Source organism: Balaenoptera acutorostrata, chromosome 7 (genome assembly GCF_949987535.1).
Source record: "Balaenoptera acutorostrata chromosome 7, mBalAcu1.1, whole genome shotgun sequence".
NCBI classification, from domain to species: domain Eukaryota; kingdom Metazoa; phylum Chordata; class Mammalia; order Artiodactyla; family Balaenopteridae; genus Balaenoptera; species Balaenoptera acutorostrata.
The window spans coordinates 108,011,009-108,032,488 of record NC_080070.1 but is presented as its reverse complement, the minus strand read 5'-3'; the positions used below and the strand labels follow the sequence as shown (position 1 = coordinate 108,032,488).

At 42.8% G+C, this 21,480-nt stretch overlaps 1 protein-coding gene across 3 annotated transcripts in view; it reads right to left on the bottom strand.

The window, feature by feature from the left end:
• BLVRA (biliverdin reductase A) overlaps positions 1–16,757 on the bottom strand; it is a 58,461-nt gene extending 41,704 nt beyond the window's left edge. The window contains exons 1-3 of one of the 3 annotated variants that reach the window (XM_057550512.1): positions 16,354–16,757; positions 12,989–13,057; positions 1,993–2,025 (exon numbers count right to left, since the gene is read on the bottom strand). In XM_057550512.1, the coding sequence (XP_057406495.1) occupies positions 1,993–2,004 (12 nt within the window). In that variant the 5' untranslated portion in view covers positions 2,005–2,025; positions 12,989–13,057; positions 16,354–16,757. Of the gene's footprint in view, positions 1–1,992; positions 2,026–12,988; positions 13,058–16,348 lie in introns of all 3 variants that reach the window. The other 2 variants (XM_057550511.1, XM_057550510.1) reach the window with 2 other exon arrangements.
• Between the last annotated feature and the right edge of the window lie 4,723 nt (positions 16,758–21,480).

The following is a 21,480-nucleotide window of genomic DNA, read 5'->3' as shown; positions in this document are numbered from 1 at the left end:
GAAAGATCGAGGAGAAACGAGCCCAGCAGTGCAGCTGGTCAAGGAGGTAATCAGGGAGGCAGTACAAGGTCTGAACAGGCAGCAGAGTCTGCAATTCAGAGTGCGGACAAAGAGTGTCGCCTGCTGTTTCAGTGAAGAAAGGCTATTGAGGCCATCAAGCCCTCAGCCACTGCAGCCGCCCCCGAGGTGCATCCAGAGGGGACTCAGGATGGGAAACAGCAGGATACTGCTCTTAGGCACCCTGGATAGCTAAGGTGCACATCAAGGGAATGATTTCAATAAGCCTAGACTCTTGCATCTTCCCATACATAGAAAAGGGATAAATTCATTAACTTGAGATGTCCTTTTTCCTTTAACAGTAATCTTTTGATGTTCCAATTGCCTGGGGGTTTTTTTTTTGGGGCAAAAAACCCTATATATCCTGGCTTGTCCCTTACCTCTTTGGAGCAGTACCTCAGAGTTTCCTGAGAGGCTGTATCCCGGGCTTAAGTCCTCCGTAAGTCAGCAGAATAAAACATAATTCTCAACTTTATTTGTGCATATTTTTCAGTCAATACGCTTTCACCAGAAATGTCTGGGACGGGATGCGATGGGTCCTTTCCCAGTGTCCACTCCCCTTCCTTCTTCCCAGATCCAGCCCTGGAGTAGAGGGGGAAGCTGCACCAGTTGGGACTGATTAGTCTAAGCCAGTTGGCAAAATCCTGGCTCCTCTGACACAGGAATCAGTCCAGGAACAGGCATGTGACCTGGTTCTGGCCAGTAAGACCTAAGCAGGAGTTTGGTGGAGGCTTCAAGAAAGGAGTTTCCCCCTTTTCTGGGAGAGCTGCAGGAAGCCATCTCTTTCTCCCGCTCAGAGTGAACAAGAAAGCGTGTAGTCCCAACCTCTGCTGGCAGCCACCCTAGAGCCCCGAGGGGCGCTACCTCAAGGATGAAGCCAACACTTGGATGAGAGGAGAGAGATGACAAGACCCTGGACATCCTTGATAAGATGGCTGAGCCACTGGATCAACCCGCCCTGAAGCCTGCCCTCCCTCTGGACTTCCAGGATAAAAACCACGTTAAACTGCGTTTTCCTGTACTCGCAGCCTGGAGCTCTGTCACTGATAAGCACCCCTTCCACCATGAAAAAAGGAACAAGACAAACAGGGAGTCAGGAATTGAGAGAGATGATGGCTGATGGTTCCAGTTTTTGTCCGTCAAGTAAAAGGTGACCCAGGTGCTAAGAGTGAGGAGGGAGCTGGAAGGAGTGAGGAAGACCAGACCTGGTTGTTCAGGGCAAAGGGAAAGAGAGCCGCCTGGGGCTACGGAGCGGGGCTGGTGGGGTGCCGAGCACCCAGATGAGGTCGAGACCGCTGCCAGCCGCAAACAGCATGAAGCTGCGCCAGTCACCCAAGACCACCGTCCTGTGGGGACAGCCTCTGGGTTGGCCATGGGGGATCAAGAGGACAAGGGGAAAAGGAGTTGGAGACGTGAGCACAAGAGCAGTTGAAGAGGTGGACCCCACCATCTACGCTGGACCTGGAAGGGAGAGAGAGCAGAAGGGGCTGATTGGTCAGGAAAAAACAAAGGGACAGAGAGACTAGGCATCTCGTTGGATGGAAGAACAGGTTCAGTGGAAGTGAGACGACAGGGGGATGATGCAGAAAAAGGTCCTTGTAAGCAGAGTTAAGTGTCCCCAGAATAACACAAGGGCCCAGCAGCCCCCATGGCCCAGCCCACTCCACCCCTAACCCAGGAGTGTTGTTTCAGGATTAACTGAAGTAGATAAATCCTCATCTCACTGAAGCTGGACTGACACAGATAAGAACTCAGAGGGACCTAATTCCTCCCATATCACCTGGAGCCACGTGTGGTGGCAGGAAGGAGGGGACATGTTTTCAAGCTTGTGCTGATGTTTCCGAAAACTCTGGAGGAAAGAAGACACTCTGTGAAGGAGAAATGAGGGACACTGCAAAAAAAGCATCCTTAAACGGGTCCTTTTAGAGGACTCACCTCTGCGTTCATCTTGGTCTCTTTCTGCAGGAGCTGTGAAGACAAAAGCAGAAGTTCAGGACCTTGGGGGCACTGCCCCAAACTCCCCGCTGACACTCTCCCTGGTTACCCCCCTTCTCCCCCCATTTCCTGTCCCACTGGCCCCATCTTCCCCAAATGCCTTCACCACCTTGTGCCCTCCAGTGAGGGCACCCAGGCCGGTGACTGATCTGAGGCAGGTGGTCGCTGGCCCCCCTCGGGACATTACAACAGTAATGTTTCTCTAAAGAACACTGCCAACCCCCACGGTCCCCCTCTTATACTAGAAGGGATGCTTCTGTATACTTAAAAGAATGATGCAGGGCTTCTCTGGTGGCACAGTGGTTAAGAATCCACCTGCCGATGCAGGAGACACGGGTTCGAGCCCTGGTCCGGGAGGATCCCACATGCCGCGGAGCAACTAAGCACATGCAGCACAACTACTGAGCCCGTGCTCTAGAGCCCACGAGCCACAACTACTAAGCCCGTGTGCCACAACTACTGAGGCCCACATGCCTAGAGCCCGTGCTCTGCAACAAGAGAAGCCACTGCAATGAGAAGCCTGTGCACCCCAATGAAGAGTAGCCCCTGCTCGCCGCAACTAGAAAAAGCCCGTGTGCAGCAACGAAGACCCAATACAGCCAAAAATAAAAATCAATAAAATAAATTTATTAAAAAAAAAGAATGATGCATTCCCCAAAGTCGGTGCTTGGAGAGGATAGCTTTGTGTCTGTCCTTTTTTCATGGGGACAAGCAAGGCAGTAAGAAATACATACTTCTTCTCTCCTCGCTGAGTTTCCAAGGGACTTAAATATGTTAAAAGATTGGGACTGACATACACACACTACTATATATAAAATAGATAATTAACAAGGACCTACTGTATAGCACAGGGAACTCTACTCAGTGCTCTGTAATGGCCTATCTGGGAAAAGAATCTAAAAAAGAGGGGATAGATGCATGTGTGTAACTGAGTCACTTTGCTGTACAGCAGAAACTGACAACATTGTAAGTCATCTATACTCCAATAAAAATTAAAAAAAAAAAAACAACCCCACCAGTTCAGTGGGCTACTCTGAAGCCTTAGCATTGAGGAGGAGGAAGGGAAGAGTAAACAAGCAAGCATGAGTCACAGGGAAAGAAAACGGGAAGATGATGGGAAACAGGAGAGAGAAGGAAAAGAAATAAGGAACTGGCGCGGAATAACAGGGGTTCCAAACATTAATGGACTCCTGGGGCGGCCTGTTGGAGATGTGCTTTTCTGGGTTCCACCCCCAGAGTTTCTACAGGGGAGGGAGGCTAAGAATGTCCATTTTCAACAGGCATCCAGGAGGTCGTGCTCAGATGGTCCGAGAGCCACTCTCAGAGCACCGCTAGAATTGAGAGTAGAACAGATGGGCCCCTAAGAATGAACGTTCTCATTCACTTTCAGAGCTGTTAGAACTGCCACTTTATTTTGACTAGGATGGTAGGTGGGTGGCCAGAGGGGACGGAGAAGGGTCTAAGGAAGCCGCTCTGGCTCTTCCACCTGGGGGGCTGTCCGAGAAGCCAACATAAAGGATGCACCCGAGAAGCCGAGGAGGGGAAGGAGGGCCCTCCAGGGCCTCCGCGAAGGGAGGCTGAGGCAGCCTCCATCCTTGGACCCGGCCCTGCATTTGATCCTATTCTCTTTCAAAACATAGGAAGGACTAGGCATAGTGAAGTTAACCGTGACTAGCAATAGCGAAAATAGCACCCATTTTTAAAAACTTCGACTCTTGGCAATCCTAAGATTACCTGGGCTGATCACCTGGGCTGTGGGTTGAAAATAACTCGTTTTCAGCAATTCCCCTCCCTCCTCCCTTCCCGTTCCTCCTTCCTGCTTTGACAGTGGGTCTCGTGACCCAACCTGGCCAGCACACATGCTGTCTTTCCTTTTGCCATCTGGAGCCTTTTCAAGTTTCCTGGAAAATCTGAGAAAAAGGAACTTGCTAGAAGCCAGACACTAAATAAAGCAGAGAGTGAGGACAAAGCGGGTGAGCTTTCTTCTCAGGTCCTGGGGAGTCAGTATGGGTGTGATGTCTTCTCGTGCATAAAATACCTCCGAAGGATAACCAGGACGCTGCCGACAAAGCCAGAAGTAAGTCAAGGATGCATCTTGGGCAACAGTCTGGACTGCAGGGGCTCCTCGGAGGGCCTGGCCGGGCTGCCCGCCGTGCACAGATGCCCACTCCAACACTCTACTGCGCTTTACTCATATTGTTAAGAATGTTAGTGGTGGGCTTCCCTGGTGGCGCAGTGGTTAAGAATCCACCTGCCAACGCAGGACACACGGGTTCGAGTCCTGGTCCAGGAAGATCCCACATGCCGCGGAGCAACTAAGCCCGTGTGCCACAACTACTGAGCCTGCGCTCTAGAGCCTGCGAGCCACAGCTACTGAGCCCGTGTGCCACAACTACTGAAGCCCAAGTGCCTAGAGCTCGTGCTCCGCAACAAGAGAAGCCACTGCAATGAGAAGCCCACGCACCGCAACGAAGAGTAGCCCCCACTCGCTGCAACTAGAGAAAGCCCGCACGCAGCAACAAAGACCCAACGCAGCCAAAAAAATAATAATAAATAAATAAATAAATTTATTAAAAAAAAAAAAGAGGCACGGGAAGAGCCGTAGACAATGTGTAACAAATGGGTCTGGCTGTGTCCTAATAAAACTTAAAAAAAAAAAAAATGTTAGTGTTAAGTGTCCCTTACACATGGGTGGGGAAGTCAGACAACGAAATATGAGGAGGATGGTAACAGCTGTGAGACAGCTTGTGTCGGCTGCTTTATCTACATGATCCCTAATCCTTAAAACCCTGGCAAAAAGGCTAATATTAACTCCATTTTACAGATGAGGGATCTGAAGTTCAGGGTGGGTTAAAGCACTTGGCCTTACAGTCACGGTGTTGTGGCCCTGTGCTGTAACTTCCAGCTTCCTGGCTATGGAGCCAAACCCAGACTGCCCCAGAGACCTTTCCAGGGCTGTCTTACACACACCCAGAGAGCTTTTATGATAAATAAAAGACCTGGGGTTTTGGTCTGGCTTCAGTCACGGACTAGCCAAGTGACCACAGCCAAACAGGTTCTCCACGTGTAGGCTGAATGGCTGGACTTCATCTCTAAGGTTTGTTCCAACTCTAAAATGCTCTCTGATTCCCGGAAAAGGAAAATCTGGTGACTCTTAAAATAGTGCTCAACCTCAGTTGTGAAATGACTTTACCTAGATGCTCTGTCAGACTGACAGAGATCAAAACATTTCCCACATGTTGGTCAAATATCTCTGATTTTTTTTAAATTTTTTTTTTTGGCCTTGCCGCACAGCTTAGTCCCCCAACTAGGGATTGAACCCAGGCCCCGGCAGTGAAAGCTCAGAGTCCTAACCACTGGACCACCAGGGAACTCCTCCTACCTATTACTGGGGAACTATAGGTAGGTATCATCTCTACAGATGGCAGTTTAGCAACATCTATTAAAATTCCAAATGTGAGCAAGCGAACTCTGACCTAGCAATTCCACTGCTTCCCATTTTTCTTTTTTAATTAAAAATTTGTTTTTCAAGATTTAACCTTTTATTTATTTATTTATTTATTTATTTATTTGTGTGTTCGGTCTTCGTTTCTGTGCGAGGGCTTTCTCTAGTTGTGGCAAGCGGGGGCCACTCTTCATCGCGGTGCATGGGCCTCTCACTATCGCGGCCTCTCTTGTTGCGGAGCACAGGCTCCAGACGCGCAGGCTCAGTAATTGTGGCTCACGGGCCCAGTTGCTCCGCGGCATGTGGGATCCTCCCAGACCAGGGCTCGAACCCGTGTCCCCTGCATTGGCAGGCAGACTCTCAACCACTGCGCCACCAGGGAAGCCCCAAGATTTAACCTTTTTATTGCAGTACAGTTAATTTACAATGTTGTGTTAGTTTCAGGTGTAAAGCAAAGTGATTTAGTTATCTTTACACATATACATACATATTATATATATATTATACATATATGTGATATGTATATAACAGCCAAGACATGGAAGCCACCGAAACATTCATCAACAGATGAATGGATAAAGAAGATGTGGTATATATATACACAATGGAATATTACTCAGCCATAAAAAAGAAAGAAATAATGCCATTTGCAGCAACATGGATGGACCTAGAGATGATCATACTAAGTGAAGTAAGTCACAGAAAGACAAATATCATAAGATATCACACTTATATGTGGAATCTAAAATATGATATAAATGAACTAATTTACAAAACAGAAATAGACTCACGGACACAGAAAACAAACTTATGATTACCAAAGGGGAAATGGGTGGGGAGGGATAAATGAGGAGTTTGGGATCAACAGATACACACTCCTATATGTAAAATAGATAACCAAGGACCTCCTGTAGAGCACAGGGAACTCTTGACATATTCAGTATCTTGTAATAACCACTGCTTTCCAATTCTGTCTCCAGTCTCCACAGGAGAAATCACTACATTGCCCTGAGTCCTTTGTTCTTGTAGAAACATTACTGCTGCTTGCCTTCCCTTTCTAATAGGAACTTCCAGAAAAGCTTTCCTATAAAAAGTCAATAAAACATTACTTATGAACTTTACTACCTTTCCCACAGAATCTGGGGAAAGCAAAACCAAACCAAACCAATTTGCAGAGATGCACATGGATGAGAAAGGACCCCACCTAGAAACCTTACCACCTTAGGCACCAGCAGTCAATTACCAAGGGTGAATTGCATTATTACTTATAAAGCACGTTTAACAGGGGTATCCTGGCCAGGATTCTTTCTATACTCCTCCTTCTCCAGCTTTCAACTTCCCTTGTAATAAGATGGCACTGTCGTGGTAGGCAGCAACCCCAGGCCACCTTTCAGCACCCTCCCTGCCCATCACACATCTCTCCCTTCCTCCCCACTGTCCTGCCAAGACCTGTTAAAGTCTGAACAGAACCCAGGGAGAACTTTATTCTACATTTAATACATTCTAAAAGATCTAAGACCTAACCCTATAACAAGAAGATTTACTTTTTTTCCCCTGTGCTGTAGTGTATTTTATTTTTATTTATTTATTTTTATTGGCGTAGAGTTGATTTACAATGTTGTGTTTGTTTCAGGTGTACAGCAAAGTGGTTCAGTTATACACATACAAATATTCATTCTCTTTTCGATTCTTTACCCATATAAGGTTATTACAGAATACTGAGTGGAGTTCCATGTGCTGTACAGTAGGCCCTTGTTGGTTACCTATTTTATATATAGTAGTGCGTGTATGTTAATCCCAAACTCCTAATTTATCCCTCCCCCCACGTTTCCCCTTTGGTAACCGTTAAGTTTGTTTTAGCAATTTGTGAGTCTGTTTCTGTTTTATAAATAAGTTCATTTGTATCATTTTTAAATTAGATTCCACACATGAGTGATACCACATAATATTTGTCTTTCTCTGTCTGACTAACTTCACTTCATATGATAATCTCTAGGTCCATCCATGTTGCTGCAAATGGCATTAGTTTGTTCTTTTTAATGGCTGAGTAATATTCCATTGTATATATGTACCACATCTTCTTTATCCATTCCTCCGCTGGTAGACATTTAGGTTGCTTCTATGTCTTGGCTATTGTAAATAGTGCTGCAATAAACATTGGGGTGCAAGAAGATTTACTTTTGTTTGTTTTTTATTTCAAGGGTTTAATATTTTTAACAATATTGAAAATATTGTTAATAATATTTAAAAGCCTAAAAGGCTTTAAGTTTCTGACTTTTAGTATTATGTTTAGAAAGACTTATATATACATTTTAATTTTCACTTAGATTTTTAACTTTTTTCCCCTTTATATGTTTAGTTTTAATCAATCTAAATTATATTTTGGTATACGGCATGAGATAAGACTCTCCTGTAATCTTCCCAAATAGTTGAGTTGTTCTCACATCATTTATTGACTCTTTCATTCTTTCCCCCAATGGCTCATACTTAAATTCTTATGCATATGGTTATTCTTTCTTTCACCTTCTGGGCTGTGCCACTGACCCGGCTTCCCATGCCTATAATATGTTGTTTACCTGACTGTGGCTTTACAGTATGTTTTGCTATCCGGTAGTTCAAGTTCTCTCACTAACTTGTTCAGTATTCTTATCTAGTCTTGCTCGCTCAGACTTCTAGATGAAGTTTAGAACAGCTCTGTCAAGTTAAAAAAAAAAAAAAAAAATTCCATAGGAACTGTACCTATGATTGCATCAAATCTGTAAATTAAATTAGGATTGCTCATTCAGCCTTCCCACCCAGAAATATATGGTATGCCTCTCTAGGGGAAGCCACTTAAAGAAAAGAGAAGAATCTCAAGTTAGTTCCTGAATTACTGCATAATTACAAACAACAGCTCAGGCTGCGGTGGTTCACTAGAAAGTTAAAGGAAAAAAGTCAGCACTTTTGCATAAATAACCTGCTTAAAGCGTTTTCAAATAGGCCTCTCCTTCCCCAGTATCTCCTGCAGCAGACAAGCTACCCTCTGGGAAATGGACCTAGAGATTATCATACTAAGTGAAGTAAGTTCAAAAGAGAAAGACAAATACCATATGATATCACTTATATGTGGAATCTAAAGTGTGACACAAATGAACTTATCCACGAAATAGAAACAGACGCACAGACATAGAGAACAGACTTGTGGTTGCCAAGGGGAAGAGGGTATAGGGGAGGGGTGGAGTGGGAGTTTGGGGTGAGCAGATGCAAACTAGTATATATGGAATGGATAAACAACACAGTGCTACTGTACAGGGAACTATATTCGATATCCTGTGATAAACCATCATGGAAAAGAATATGAAAAAGAATGTGTATACGTGTATAACTAAACCACTTTGCTGTACAGTTGAAATTAACACAACATTGTAAATCAACTATATTTCAATAAAATAAATTTTTTAAAAAAGAGACTAGTTCTAGACCTGGCCTGGGTACCCACTAGCTCTGTGACAGAGGCCAGGGCACATGGTCTCTGAGCAACTCGGGTCCTGCACCTTGAAAAAGCTGGGGGTCGGGGGGATGAGCTCAGACAAAGTTAAATGACCCCTTCACACTCTTCCGGTGCTGATGTACCATAAATTCTAACTCACTTCTATTATTTTGTTCTCCTTCGCTTCAGCTTTCTTCCATGTCTGGCTTGGTTAACTGGAGGTTATTAGCTTCTCTTCTGGTTCTCTCAGGGGCAGACAGACACACGTGAACTAGGACAAAGCTCAGGGTATCAGAGCTAGTAAAGCTGCTGCCCTGAGACGCCAGGCACAACAGTGCTGAACAGGTAAAGCTCTCCTTGGCACTCTCTCCAAACAGAAGCCACTGTCCTTCCCACCCCAACTTTCAAGCCCCTCCCACCTGCTCCATGTTTCTCCTCGTGGCCGTTTCAAAACCTTTTGCCTTTTACTGAGAGTGATCTTGACATAACAGAAGAGAAATGTTATACCAGGAGTCAAAGCACTCTTACTAAGGAATGAACATCTGGTATCCTGTATTTAGGCTTATCAGGGTGTGCCCATTCTTTAAAAGAGCAGCTTATTAACTCAAATAATTGCAAACAATGCAACTGGAGTGCAACTAAATTTTAAAAGTGGGGTGAGACCAGGACATTCCAGGGGGGCCCATACATGTCGTTAGGCACTGATCCCCCAGAAAGTCCAGGTCAAAACCTTGGTCTCCTATTGCTGAAAGACTAGTTCTTTCTGGCCAAGTGCTTTTGGAAACAACAAACTGCTGGAACATCCGAGCACAGCACAAATGACAAGTGTGTGTGGTGGGGGCCAAAGGAATATAAATCTTCCACCCAGAAGGAATCCCTGTAAATGTAACTTTTGTCTTTAACAGTTTAAAAACTCGCTAGAAAGAATGTATTTTCTTTCCTTAGCAGCTCAGTCAAGATTTTTTTTTTTATAAGCAAGATTGCACAGTGTGTTATTTGTGACCTTGATGTTAATTGCATAAATCATGTTATGCTCTACACTGAGCATATGATGCTTTTCTGCTGTTTTGTGCCTATTTTGTTTTCCTATGCAGCTTTCTTCCAGCTTTATAGACATGTAATTGACAGATAACATCCTATAAGTTTAAGCTGTACCTATGATAATTTGATACATGTATATATTTCTCATGCATTTTTTTTTTTAAGACCCTGCAAATTCTCAGATATCAGGTGAGAAACTATAAGGCCTTTTCAAACTCTGAGGTATTATGATATGGTTTCTGTGATGATTAAAAAAAAGTAAACAGTTAAGCTACAAGAAAAATCATTCTGTACAAGATATATAGAAAATATCCAACTATTTATTCAGGCACCAGCAAAGATATGTTTTATAATAGTACACCAAACAGCACAACTGAGTTGGAATATGCAGGATTAAGAAGTTTAAAGAAATCCTGCAGTAAATTTGACCAAAATGGCAACACAGAAGGCTTCTGAGCTCCCCTTCTGCCACAGACACACTGAATGTACAGCTACACTGGGAGCAATCCCTTCTGAAAGAGATCCAGAAACTAGCTGAGCGACTCCTACACATCTGGTGAATGAGAAAATATCCACATCAAAACAGGTAAGAAAGGCTGAGCCAAACAACAAGGTCCTACTGTATAGCACAGGGAACTATATTCAATATCCTGTGATAAACCATAATGGAAAAGAATACATTAAAAAAAAGAATGTAAAAAAAAAAGAATGTATATGTATGTATAACTGAATCACCTTGCTGTACAGCAGAAATCAACAAAACATTGTAAATCAACTATACTTCAATTAAAAAAAGATCTTTACAATGGAAACTGTAAGACATGAATGAAAGAAATCGAAAAAGACCTAAATAAATGAAAAGATATTCTGTGCTCATGGATTGGAAGACTTAATATTATTAAAATGTCCATACTACCCTAAGTGATCTACAGATTCAAAGCAATCCTTATCAAAATTCCAATGGTATTCTTCACAGAAACAGAAAAAGCAATCCTAAAGTTTGTATGGTGCCTCCTAAGATCTGAAACTGTAAATCTAGAAGAATACATAAAGGGTGAGCGCCTACACATTGGTCTTGGCAATGATTTTTTTGGATTTGACACCAAAAGCAAAGACAACAAAAATAAAAATAAACAAGTCAGACTACATGAAAGTAAAAAGCTTCTGCACAGCAAAGGAAGCCATGGAACGGGAGAAAATATTTGCAAACCACATATCTGATAAGGGGTTAATAGCCAAAATATACAAGGTACTCATACAACTCAATGGCAAAAACCACAAATGGTCCAATTCTAAAATGCACAGAGGGACTTCCCTGGCGGTCCAGTGCTTAAGACTCTGCACTTCCACTGCAGGGGGCATGGGTTTGATCCTTGGTCGGGGAACTAGGATCCTACATGCCACGCACTGCGGCCAAAAAAATTTTTAAAAATGGGCAGAGAAACTTAATAAGCATTCTTCCAAAGAAGACATACAAAGGGTCAACAGGTACACAAAAAGGTTTTCAGCATTCAACATCATTAATCATGAGGGAAACTGAAATCAAAACCATAAAGAGAAATCAACTCACACGTTAGGATGGCTATTATCAAAAAGAAAAGAGATAACAAATTCTGGTGAGGGTGTAGAAAAAAGGGAACCTTTGTGCACTGTTGATGGGAATGTAAACTGGTATAGCCACTATGGAAAACAGCATGGAGATTCCTCAAAAAATTAAAAATAGAACTACTGTATGATCCAGCAATCCCACTTCTAGGTATATATCCAAAGGGAACAAAATAATTATCTTGAAGAGATATATATGTACTCCCATGTTCACTGCAGCATTATGAGAACAGCCAAGACCCGGAAACAACCTAAGTGTTGACGGATGAAAGGAAAAAGAAAATGTGATCCATATACAGTCAGCCCTCCATACGTGAGGATGTGAAATCCACAGATAGGGAGAACCAACTATATTCATTGACTATACCATTTTATATAAGGGACTTGAGCATCCAAGGATTTTGGTATCCACGGGGGCTCCTGGAACCAATTCCCTGCAGATACCAAGGGATGACAATATATGGAATATTATTCAGCCTTAAAAAAGAAGGAAATCTTGTCATTTTTGACAACATAGGTGAACCCGGATGGCATTATGCTAAGTGAAATAAGCCAGGCAGAGAAAGACAAATACTGCATGGTATCACTTATATGTGGAATCTAAAAGAAAAAAAAAAAAACCAAACTCACAGAAACAGAGATTAGAAAAGTGGTTCCCAGGGGCTGGGGTATAGGGGAAATAGGAAGAGGTTGATAAAAGGGCACAAATTTTTAGTTACAAAATGAATAAGGTCTGAGGATCTAATGGTAACTATAGTTGATGACACTGTCTTGAATAACTGAAATCTGATGAGAGTAGAACCTAAATGTTCTCACCAAAACCAAAACCAGTAAACATGTGTGTTAATTTACTCGGAGAGAATACTTTCATAATGTATCTGTATATCAAATCATCACACTGTATACTTCATCTCAGAATTTTTTGGTCAATTATACCTCAATAAAGCTGGAAAAAAAAAAAATCCTGTAGTTGCTAAAACAGCATGACTTGACCTTACTGCTTGAAACAGAGTCAGAGGTCAGAAGCAGCAGTGGCCTGAGTGTGTTGTATGTTTTAATTTTCAAAAACATTTTTTGCCTATCTCCTTTTCCTCCCCTGGTAACCCTTAAGAGTTAGAGCCCTCAAACTTTCATTCTACAGAGGCAGAAGACTTTAGATCACATGCTACTCGTGGTTCTGGTGGCTCTCCATCTGCCCTGCCCCCACCCCCTCGGGAGCTGGCTGACCTTCCCAAGCTGCATCACCTGGGTTGCTTCGCCCTCCAGCTTCCACTAGGGACTGGCCAGAGGAGGAGATCCGTGGGTACAGGAGGGGAAAGGTGTAACAGAGAAGAACAAACCTGACTCCATATTGGATCTATTCCTTTAGCTCTCACCTTTGCACTCAGCTGCGGGTGCTTCTTTATGCTGGCTCTACTTCTTTGTAAAAGAATGTTGCCTACAGCCTGAAATACACATGATAACACATTCTCAAGGCTCTGCCTCCCAGGCTTGACCTTTAAATGTATAACAATTTTCATTCATACAGAGATAAAAAGTTGCACAACAGAGAATCACATTGGTCTTGTTGGAGGTTTACAGCAGACCTACCTGTACAGCTGCAAGCACATCCCCTTCCGGGTCTGGCCCACCAAGAAGTTCTAAACAACCTGCCACACCCCCTCCCCTCTGAAGCCTGAATTCTAACTTGGGGGTAAGATGGTTCTTTGGGACGCAAGTCCACCATCTTCTCTGTCTGCTGGCTTTCCAAAAAAAGCTGCTATGCCTTGCCCTAACACTTTATCTCTCAATTTAGTGGCCTGTCATGCGGCTCAGCAGTACGAACTCATGCGGCTGAGCAGTACGAACTTGGACTCGTAACAAAGGGAGAGGCTGGTGAACTTATCCCCCATCTGCTGGGCTGCCGCTCTGACAGTGGCCACATTCTGCCAGGGCCACAGCTGCCCTGGAGGGCGGCTCCTCCTCCAGTGCTCCAACCCACCCACCCGGCCCCCACTTCCAAGCTCTGGTATCCCAGTCCCTTCCCTGCCCCTTCCGGCCAGGGTGGGGATGGCATCCCGCCAGCCGTCCTCCCCGGGTGTCGCACTGTCATTTGCTGGTTCCCCGAATCCTACCCCCTCTTCTATGGAGTCCCCTCAAAAGTGTCTTGCATTTTTGTGGTTTTTTCCTGTTTCCATCCTAACTGATATACTTGCCCACCAAAATCTCACCGTAAGTGGATCGTACAGCCAGGACTAAACAGCTTCCTTAGCTTAAGCTATGCCTCTCTTTCGATCTCAGTCCTTCTCCTACGTGCAAACTGGAATATGAACCTCTTTAGTGCACGTCATGAATAATTTAGCAATTTCCGTTAACCCAAGTGGTCTCAACCAACACTGCTGATTGTCATGATGAGAAGCGGGGGGGGGGGGTTAAGCCAGCATGCTGCTAAACATCTTCTAATACACGGGACGGCCCTCCCCCAACAAAGAGTTATCCAGCCCCAAATATCAACAGTGCCAAGGATGAGAAACCCTGGATTACTCCTCATGCGGAATGAACCACAGCTGTGACTCCTCTCCGAAATGCTCTCAGATGCCTATAAACCACTGCCCCAAAGCCAGGCCCCTGGCAGAAGTACGGGAGAAGGATTAGGGAGACAGTGATCTTCTCGGATGGGGCCAGGTGCTGGCCTGAGAGGTCCAAAGTTTAAGGTAAAAGTGACCCTTGCCCCCAGACTGGATTTTCCTTTCTTGGAGGGAGCTGATACTTTGGGGCCTACCAAGCAAAATAAAATGGCCACATGGGGCAAAGGTCTGGAAATATACACATCAAAATCTTAACTGCAATTATGTCTCTGAGTGGTGACATTTTTAGTGATTTTGTTTCTTTTTGCTTATCTATATATTTTAAATTTTGCTATAAAGGTAAGTTAACATATTTTCATTCAAAACTCTAAAAAAAGTTATAAATTATGCCATATTCACTGACTCCATCCCTCCCAGCCCCAGTTCCTCAAATGAGTAGACTTTCACATGGCAATATATCAGGGTGCTCTAATAATGAAGTACAGAAAATTGTCTTTCTAGCTAATTATAAGGAATGGCTCTACTTCCTCCAAGGCCATTCATATTTGAGGAATGAATGAATGAAGTATGTTTCAAACAACAGGAACAATGCAAATGACCAAGTTTACTTTCCTAGAGACAAAATTGAGACTCAACTAGAAAAACAATATAGACCTGCAATGTCCTATAAGGCAGCCACTAGACACACACTTTTTTAAAATTGAAGTAGTATAGTGGATTTACAATGTTGTGCCAGTCTCTGCTATACAGCAAAGTGACTCAGTTATACACATAAGTACATTCCTTTTCTAAATATTCTTTTCCATTATGGTTTATCCTGGGAGACTGGATATAGTTCCCTGTGCTGTACAGTAGGACCCTGTTGTTTATCCATTCTAACTGTAATAGTTTGCATCTACCAGTACCAAAATCCCAGTCCAACCCTCTCCCTCCCCGTCCCCCTTGGCAACTGTAAGTCTGATCTCTATGTCTGTCAATCTATTTCCATTTTGTAGGTAGGTTCATTCGTGTCGTATTTTAGATTCCACATATAAGTGATATCATATGGTATTTGTCTTTCTCTTTCTGACTTACTTCACTTTGTATAATAGTCTCTAGTTGCACCCATGTTGCTGCAAATGGCATTATTTCACTCTTTTTTATGGCTGAGTAGTATTCCATTGTATATATGCACCGCATCTTCTTTATCCATTCACCTGTCGATTGACATTTAGGTTGCTCCCATGTTTTGGCTATTGTAAATAATGCTGCTATGAACACGGGGTGCACATATCTTTTTGAATTATAGTTTTGTCCCGGTATGTGCCCAGGAGTGGGACTGCTGGATCATACAATAATTCTATTTTTAGTTCTCTGAGGAACCTCCATATTGTTTTCCATATAGACACACACTATTTAAATGTAAATTAATTAAATACAGAACATTTCCATTTTCACAGCAAGTTCACACTTTATTTTTTCTGCTGGACTTATTTTCTGTCTTACATTATCTCTGCTCCCAATATCTGGTTACATTTATTCTATGTTGACTTGTTACTATTCTACGTGATTTTGTTGCAAACTACCTTAGTTCCTTTGTGGAACAATTCAGGGTTATCAGTACTTTGAAATAGCTGTGTCTAGATAACCCTGTTGTTGCTGGGAGCTCAGCCTTAGTTTTTTTTTTAAAGAGTGCATTTAATTCATGTAACCCTCAGAACAACATCTGACATCATAAGAGTTTCCAGTTTCCAAAGAGGATAGCGCGGCCAGGAGAGCTTAAGGGACCTACGCAGGGTTCCTACCGAGAAGCTGAACCCCAGCGCGGCGGGTCCCCGGATTCCCTTCCGGCCGAGCCCTCGACACCCGCCCGCAGCAGGAGCCGAATACCTCTGCATAAAAACCGAAACCATCACCATTTTACAAATGAAACATAGATGTAATGTTTTTAATAGTTGGTCTTTGTTTACTTGAGACAGGCCCTCCCTGGGGAGCACGTCGGGATCCCGGGCCAGCGGAGCCTCCAGAAAGCCAGCTCCGCGCCGGGCCCGGGCGGGGCGAGGTGGGCGGCGCCGAGGGCTCGCGGGCCCGGCAGCGGGGCAGGCGCCGGGTCTCCCACTAGCATCAGTTTTCAGGCTCCTGCTTGAGGGTTTTAGAAAAGCCCGACGCGACCCAGATCCCCCCGCGCACCTTACCTGCCGCTGGGCACAAAGCTCGAGCTCTCCAAGCCGCCTCCGGGCTCCGTGCCACCACCCTGAGCAGCCGGGCAGAAGCGCGGCTGGGATTGGCTGCCCGGCTACGGGACTCGGGGGCGCGGGGGGAGGGGAGCCGGGGAAGGAGGAGGAGAAACGGGGCGGGGGAGTGGGGTGAGGGGAGGGGTCCCGCCTTCCGCCTGCTCCCGGGACTGCACGGCCCCAGCACTCTGCTGGCCTACGGAACCCGCAGGACTGGCTGTGAACTTGTCCGGGCAGTGTCTGCAACCCAGCTCCTGCCCTGTCCCTGCGCGAGTGGGCCGAGGGCGCGCGTTCACAGGGGAGGGGGAACCCTAGGCGCGTGCTCCCGGGCCTATAGAGGCGTCTGGGGCTGTGCTCGGTGTGCCCTGTCCGCTAGTGGTGCGCATCGCCTCCCAGTCCTCCGGCCCCACTCACACCACGTGGAACCCGCTAGATCCTTTTTGGGTTAGTAGCCCCGGCCCTGGTGGAACAAGCAGGGAAGCCTCTCTCTCTCTCCATCTCTCTCTCTCTCTCTCTCTCTCTCTCTCTCTGTCTCTCTCTCTCTCTCCCCCGCCCTCTCGTAAAATACACATAACATAAAATTTCCATCTTAACCATTTTTTAAGTGTACAGTTTAGTGGTATCAAATACGTTCACATCCTTGTGCAAAAATCACCTCTGTCCATCCCCGTAACTGTTTTCATCTTGTGAAATTGAAGCTCTATCCCCGTTAAACAATAACTCCCCGTTATTCCTTGCCCCCAGCCCCTGGTAACCACCAGTCTACTTTCTGTCTTTATGATTTTGACTATTCTAAGTACCTCATATAAGTGGGGTCATGCAGTATGTATCTTTTTCTGACTGGGTTGTTTCATTTAGCATAATGTCCCCAAGGTTCATCCATGTTGAAAACATACTGCAGAATCTCTTTCCTTTTTAAGACTGAACAATATTCCATTGTATGTATATCCACATTTTGTATCCGTTCATCCACTGATGGACACTTGAGTTGCTTCCACGGTTTAGTTATTACGAATAATACTGCTATGAACGTGGGTGTACAAATATCCCTTTGAGACCCTACTTTCTGGGTATATGCACAGAAGTGGAATTGCTGGATCATATAGTAATTCTATCTTTAATGACTTGAGGAAACACCATACTGTTTTCCATAGTGACTGTACCAATTTCCACCAGTAGTACACCAGGGTCTCAATTTCTCCATGTCCTTGCAAACACTCATATTCTATTTTTTTGATAGTAGCTATCCTAATAGGTGTAAGGTGGTATCTCATTGCAGTTTTGATTTGCATTTCCCTAATGATTGGTGACGTTGAGCATCTTTTCATGTGCTTGTTAGCCATTTGTATCTTTTCTTTGGAGAAATATCTATTCAAGTCTTTTGCTTATTTTGAATCAGGTTGTTAAGTTTTGTTGTTAAGTTTTAAGAGTTTTCTATATATTCTGGATATTAATCTTTTGTCAAATATATGATTTGCAAATATTTTCTCCCATTGTATGGGTTGCCTTTTTACTATGTTGATGCACAAAATTTTTAAATTTTCATGAAGTCCAGTTTGTCTATTTTTCCTTTTGTTACCTGTGCCTTTGGTGTCATGTCCAAGAAATCATTACTAAATCCAATGTCATGAAATGTTTTCTTCTATTGTTTTAGGTCTTACATTTAGGTCCTTGATCCATTTTGAGCTAATTTTTGTATATGATTCTTTTTTATTTTTGGCCGTGCCACACAGTATGCAGGATTAGTTCCCCGACCAGGGATTGAACCCGTGCCCCCTGCAGTGGAAGCATGGAGTCCTAACCACTGGACCACCAGGGAGTTCCCTATGATTCTTTTTCATTGTGGATAACCAGTTTTTCCAGCAACAATTGTTGAATAGGCTGTCCTTTCCCCATTGAATGGCCTTGGCTCCATTGCCAAAAATCATTGGACCACATTCAGGGGGTTATTTTTTGGTTCCCTATTCTATTCTATTGGTCAATATCTCTGTCTTTATGCCAGTACCACACCGTTTTGATTACTGTAGCTTTGTAATAAGTTTTGAAATCAGGAAATCAGGGGTAGAGTTGTCCACTTTAGCTCCTTTTCAAGATTGTTTTGGCAATTTGGGGTCCCTTGAAATTCCATATGAGTTTTAGGGTGTGTTTTTCTATTTCTGCAAAAAACATTGTTGGAATTTTCACATGGATTGCTTTGAATCTGTAGATTACTTTGGGTATTATTGACATTTTAACAATATTAAGTCTTTCACTCCATGAACATGGGATGCTTTTCCATTTATTTGTCTTCTTTAATTTCTTTCAGTCTACTGCCATCCCACCCTGAATGCACCCAATCTCATCTAATTTCTTTCAGCAATGTTTTGTGTTTTGTAGTTTTCATTGTACAAATATTTCACCTCCTTGGTTAAGTTAATTCCTTAGTAATTTATTCAGTTTGATGGTGTTATATATAGACTTGTTTTTGTTATTTCTTTTCAGATAACTCACTGTCAGTGTATAAAAATGCAACTGATTTTTGTGTGTTGGCTTTATAACTTGCTACCTTGCTGAAAATTTATTAGTTCTAACAGTATTTTTTTTGTGGATTTGGGTTTTCTATATATTAGATCATATAATCCATGAACAGAAATAACTTTACTTCTTCCTTTCCAATTTGGATGACTTTTATTTCTGTTTTTTTTTGCTTAATTGCACTGTCTAGAATTCCAGTATTGTGTTGAATTGAAGTGGTGAAAGTGGGCACTCTTGCCTTTTTCCTGGTCTTAGAGGAAAAGCTTTCAGTCTTTCACCATTGAGTCTGATGTTCACTGTGAGTTCTTCATAAATGCCTTTTATTATGATGAGGTAGTTTTCTTTTATTCTAGTTTGTTGAGTATTTTTATCATGAAAGGATGTTGAATTTTTTCAAATGCTTTTTGTGCATCAATTGGAGTGATCATGTGGTTTTTCCCCTTCATTACATTGATTGATTTTCATATGTTGAACCATCCCACTTGGTTATGGTGTATAATCCTTTCAATATGTTGCTGAATTCTGTTTTCCTAGTATTTTGGTGAGCATTTCTGCAACAATGTTTATAAGGGATATTGATCTGTAGTTTTCTTTTTTTAGGGTGCCTTTGTCTATCTTTGTTATCAGGGTAATAATGGGCTCATAGTTAGGGAGTATTCCCTCCTTTTCTTTCTCTCTTTCTTTCTTTTCTTTTTTTTGCAAATTTGAGAAGAATTAGTATTCTTCTTTAAATGTTGGTAGGATTCACCAGTGAAGCCACCAGGTCCAGGACATTTCTTTGTGGGGAGAGTTTTTATTACTGATTCAATCTCCTTACTAGTTACAGGTCTTTTCAGACTTTCTATTTCTTCATGATTTAGTCTTGGGAGGTTTTGTGTTTCTAGGAATTTGTCCATTTCATTTAGGTTCTCCAATTTGTTGTTGTACAAGTGTTCATAGTACTCTCTTACAATCCTTTTTATTTCTGTAGAATCAGTAGTGATGTCACTATTTTCATTTCTGATTTTAGTAGTTTGAGTCTTTTCTCTCTTTTTCTTAGTCCATGTAGCTAAAGGTTTGCCAATTTTGCTGATCTTTTCAAAGAACTAACTTTTGGTGTCACTGATTTTCTCTATTTTTTTTTTTTAATAAATTTATTTATTTATTTATTTATTTTTGGCTGTGTTGGGTCTTCGTTTCTGTGTGAGGGCTTTCTCCAGTTGCGGTGAGCGGGGGCCACTCTTCATCGCGGTGCGCGGGCCTCTCACTGTTGCAGAGCACAGGCTCCAGACGCACAGGCTCAGTAGTTGTGGGTCACGGGCTTAGTTGCTCCACGGCATGCGGGATCTTCCCAGACCAGGGCTCGAACCCGTGTCCCCTGCATTGTCAGGCAGATTCCCAACCACTGCGCCACCAGGGAAGCCCTCTCTATTGTTTTTATATTCACTATTTCATCTATCTCTGCTCTAATCTTTATTGTTTCCTCTTTTCTGCTAGCTTTGAGTTTGTTCTTCTTTTTCCAGTTCCTTTGGTTGTAAAGTTAGGTTGCTGATTGGAAATCTTTCTTGTTTTTAATGTAAGTATTTATAGCTATAATTTTCCCCCTTAGCACTGCTTTTGCTGAGTCCCATAAGTTATGGTATGTAATCTTTTCATTTTTATTCATCTCTAAGTATTTGCTAATTTCCCTTATATTTTCTTTTTTGTTCCATTGGGTGTTTAAATGCATATTGTTTCATTTCCACAATTTTGTGAATTTTCCAGTTTTCTTTTTTTATTGATTTCTAACTACATCCATTGTGGTCAGAGAAGATACTTTGTATATCTACCTTTTCAAACCTACTGAGACTTAATTTGCAGCCTAACATATGGTCTATCCTGAAAAATGTCCAATGTGCACTTGAGAAGTCATAGTCTGTTGCTGAGTAGAGTGTTCTGTGTATAACTATTAGATCAGTTGGTTTATTGTGTTAAGTCCTCTGTTTCCTTAGTTATATTCTGCCTTTTTTTTTAGCCATTATTGTGAGCGGGGTATTGAAATCTTCAACTATTGATATTGTTGTAGAACTGTCTATTTCTCCCTTCAATTTTGTCAGTTTTTGCTTCATATATTTTGATGTTCTGTAAGAGGTGTGTATATGTTTATAATCGTTAAATCTTCTTGCTTTACTGAATCTTTTATTAACATATAATGTCCTTTTTGTTACTTATAGTCTTTTTTGATTTAAAGTCTATTTTGTCGATATTATTACAGCCATATCTGCTCTCTTTTGGTTACTATTTTCATGGACTATCTTTTCCCATTCTTTCACTTTCAACGTGTTTGTGTTTTTGGATCTCAACTGCATCTCCTGTTAACAGCATATAGTTGCATCATATTTTTTTAATCCATTCTGCCAATCTGGGTCTTTTGATTGGAGAGTTTAATCTATTTACATTGAAAGTAATTACTGATAATGAGGTTCTTTTGGGTTTGGGGAGGGGGGGTTGTTTGTTTTTTTAATATTTATTTATTTGGCTGCATTGGGTCTTAGTTGCGGCACATGGGATCTTCGTTGTGGCATGTGGGATCTTTCGTTGCAGTGTGAGGGCTTC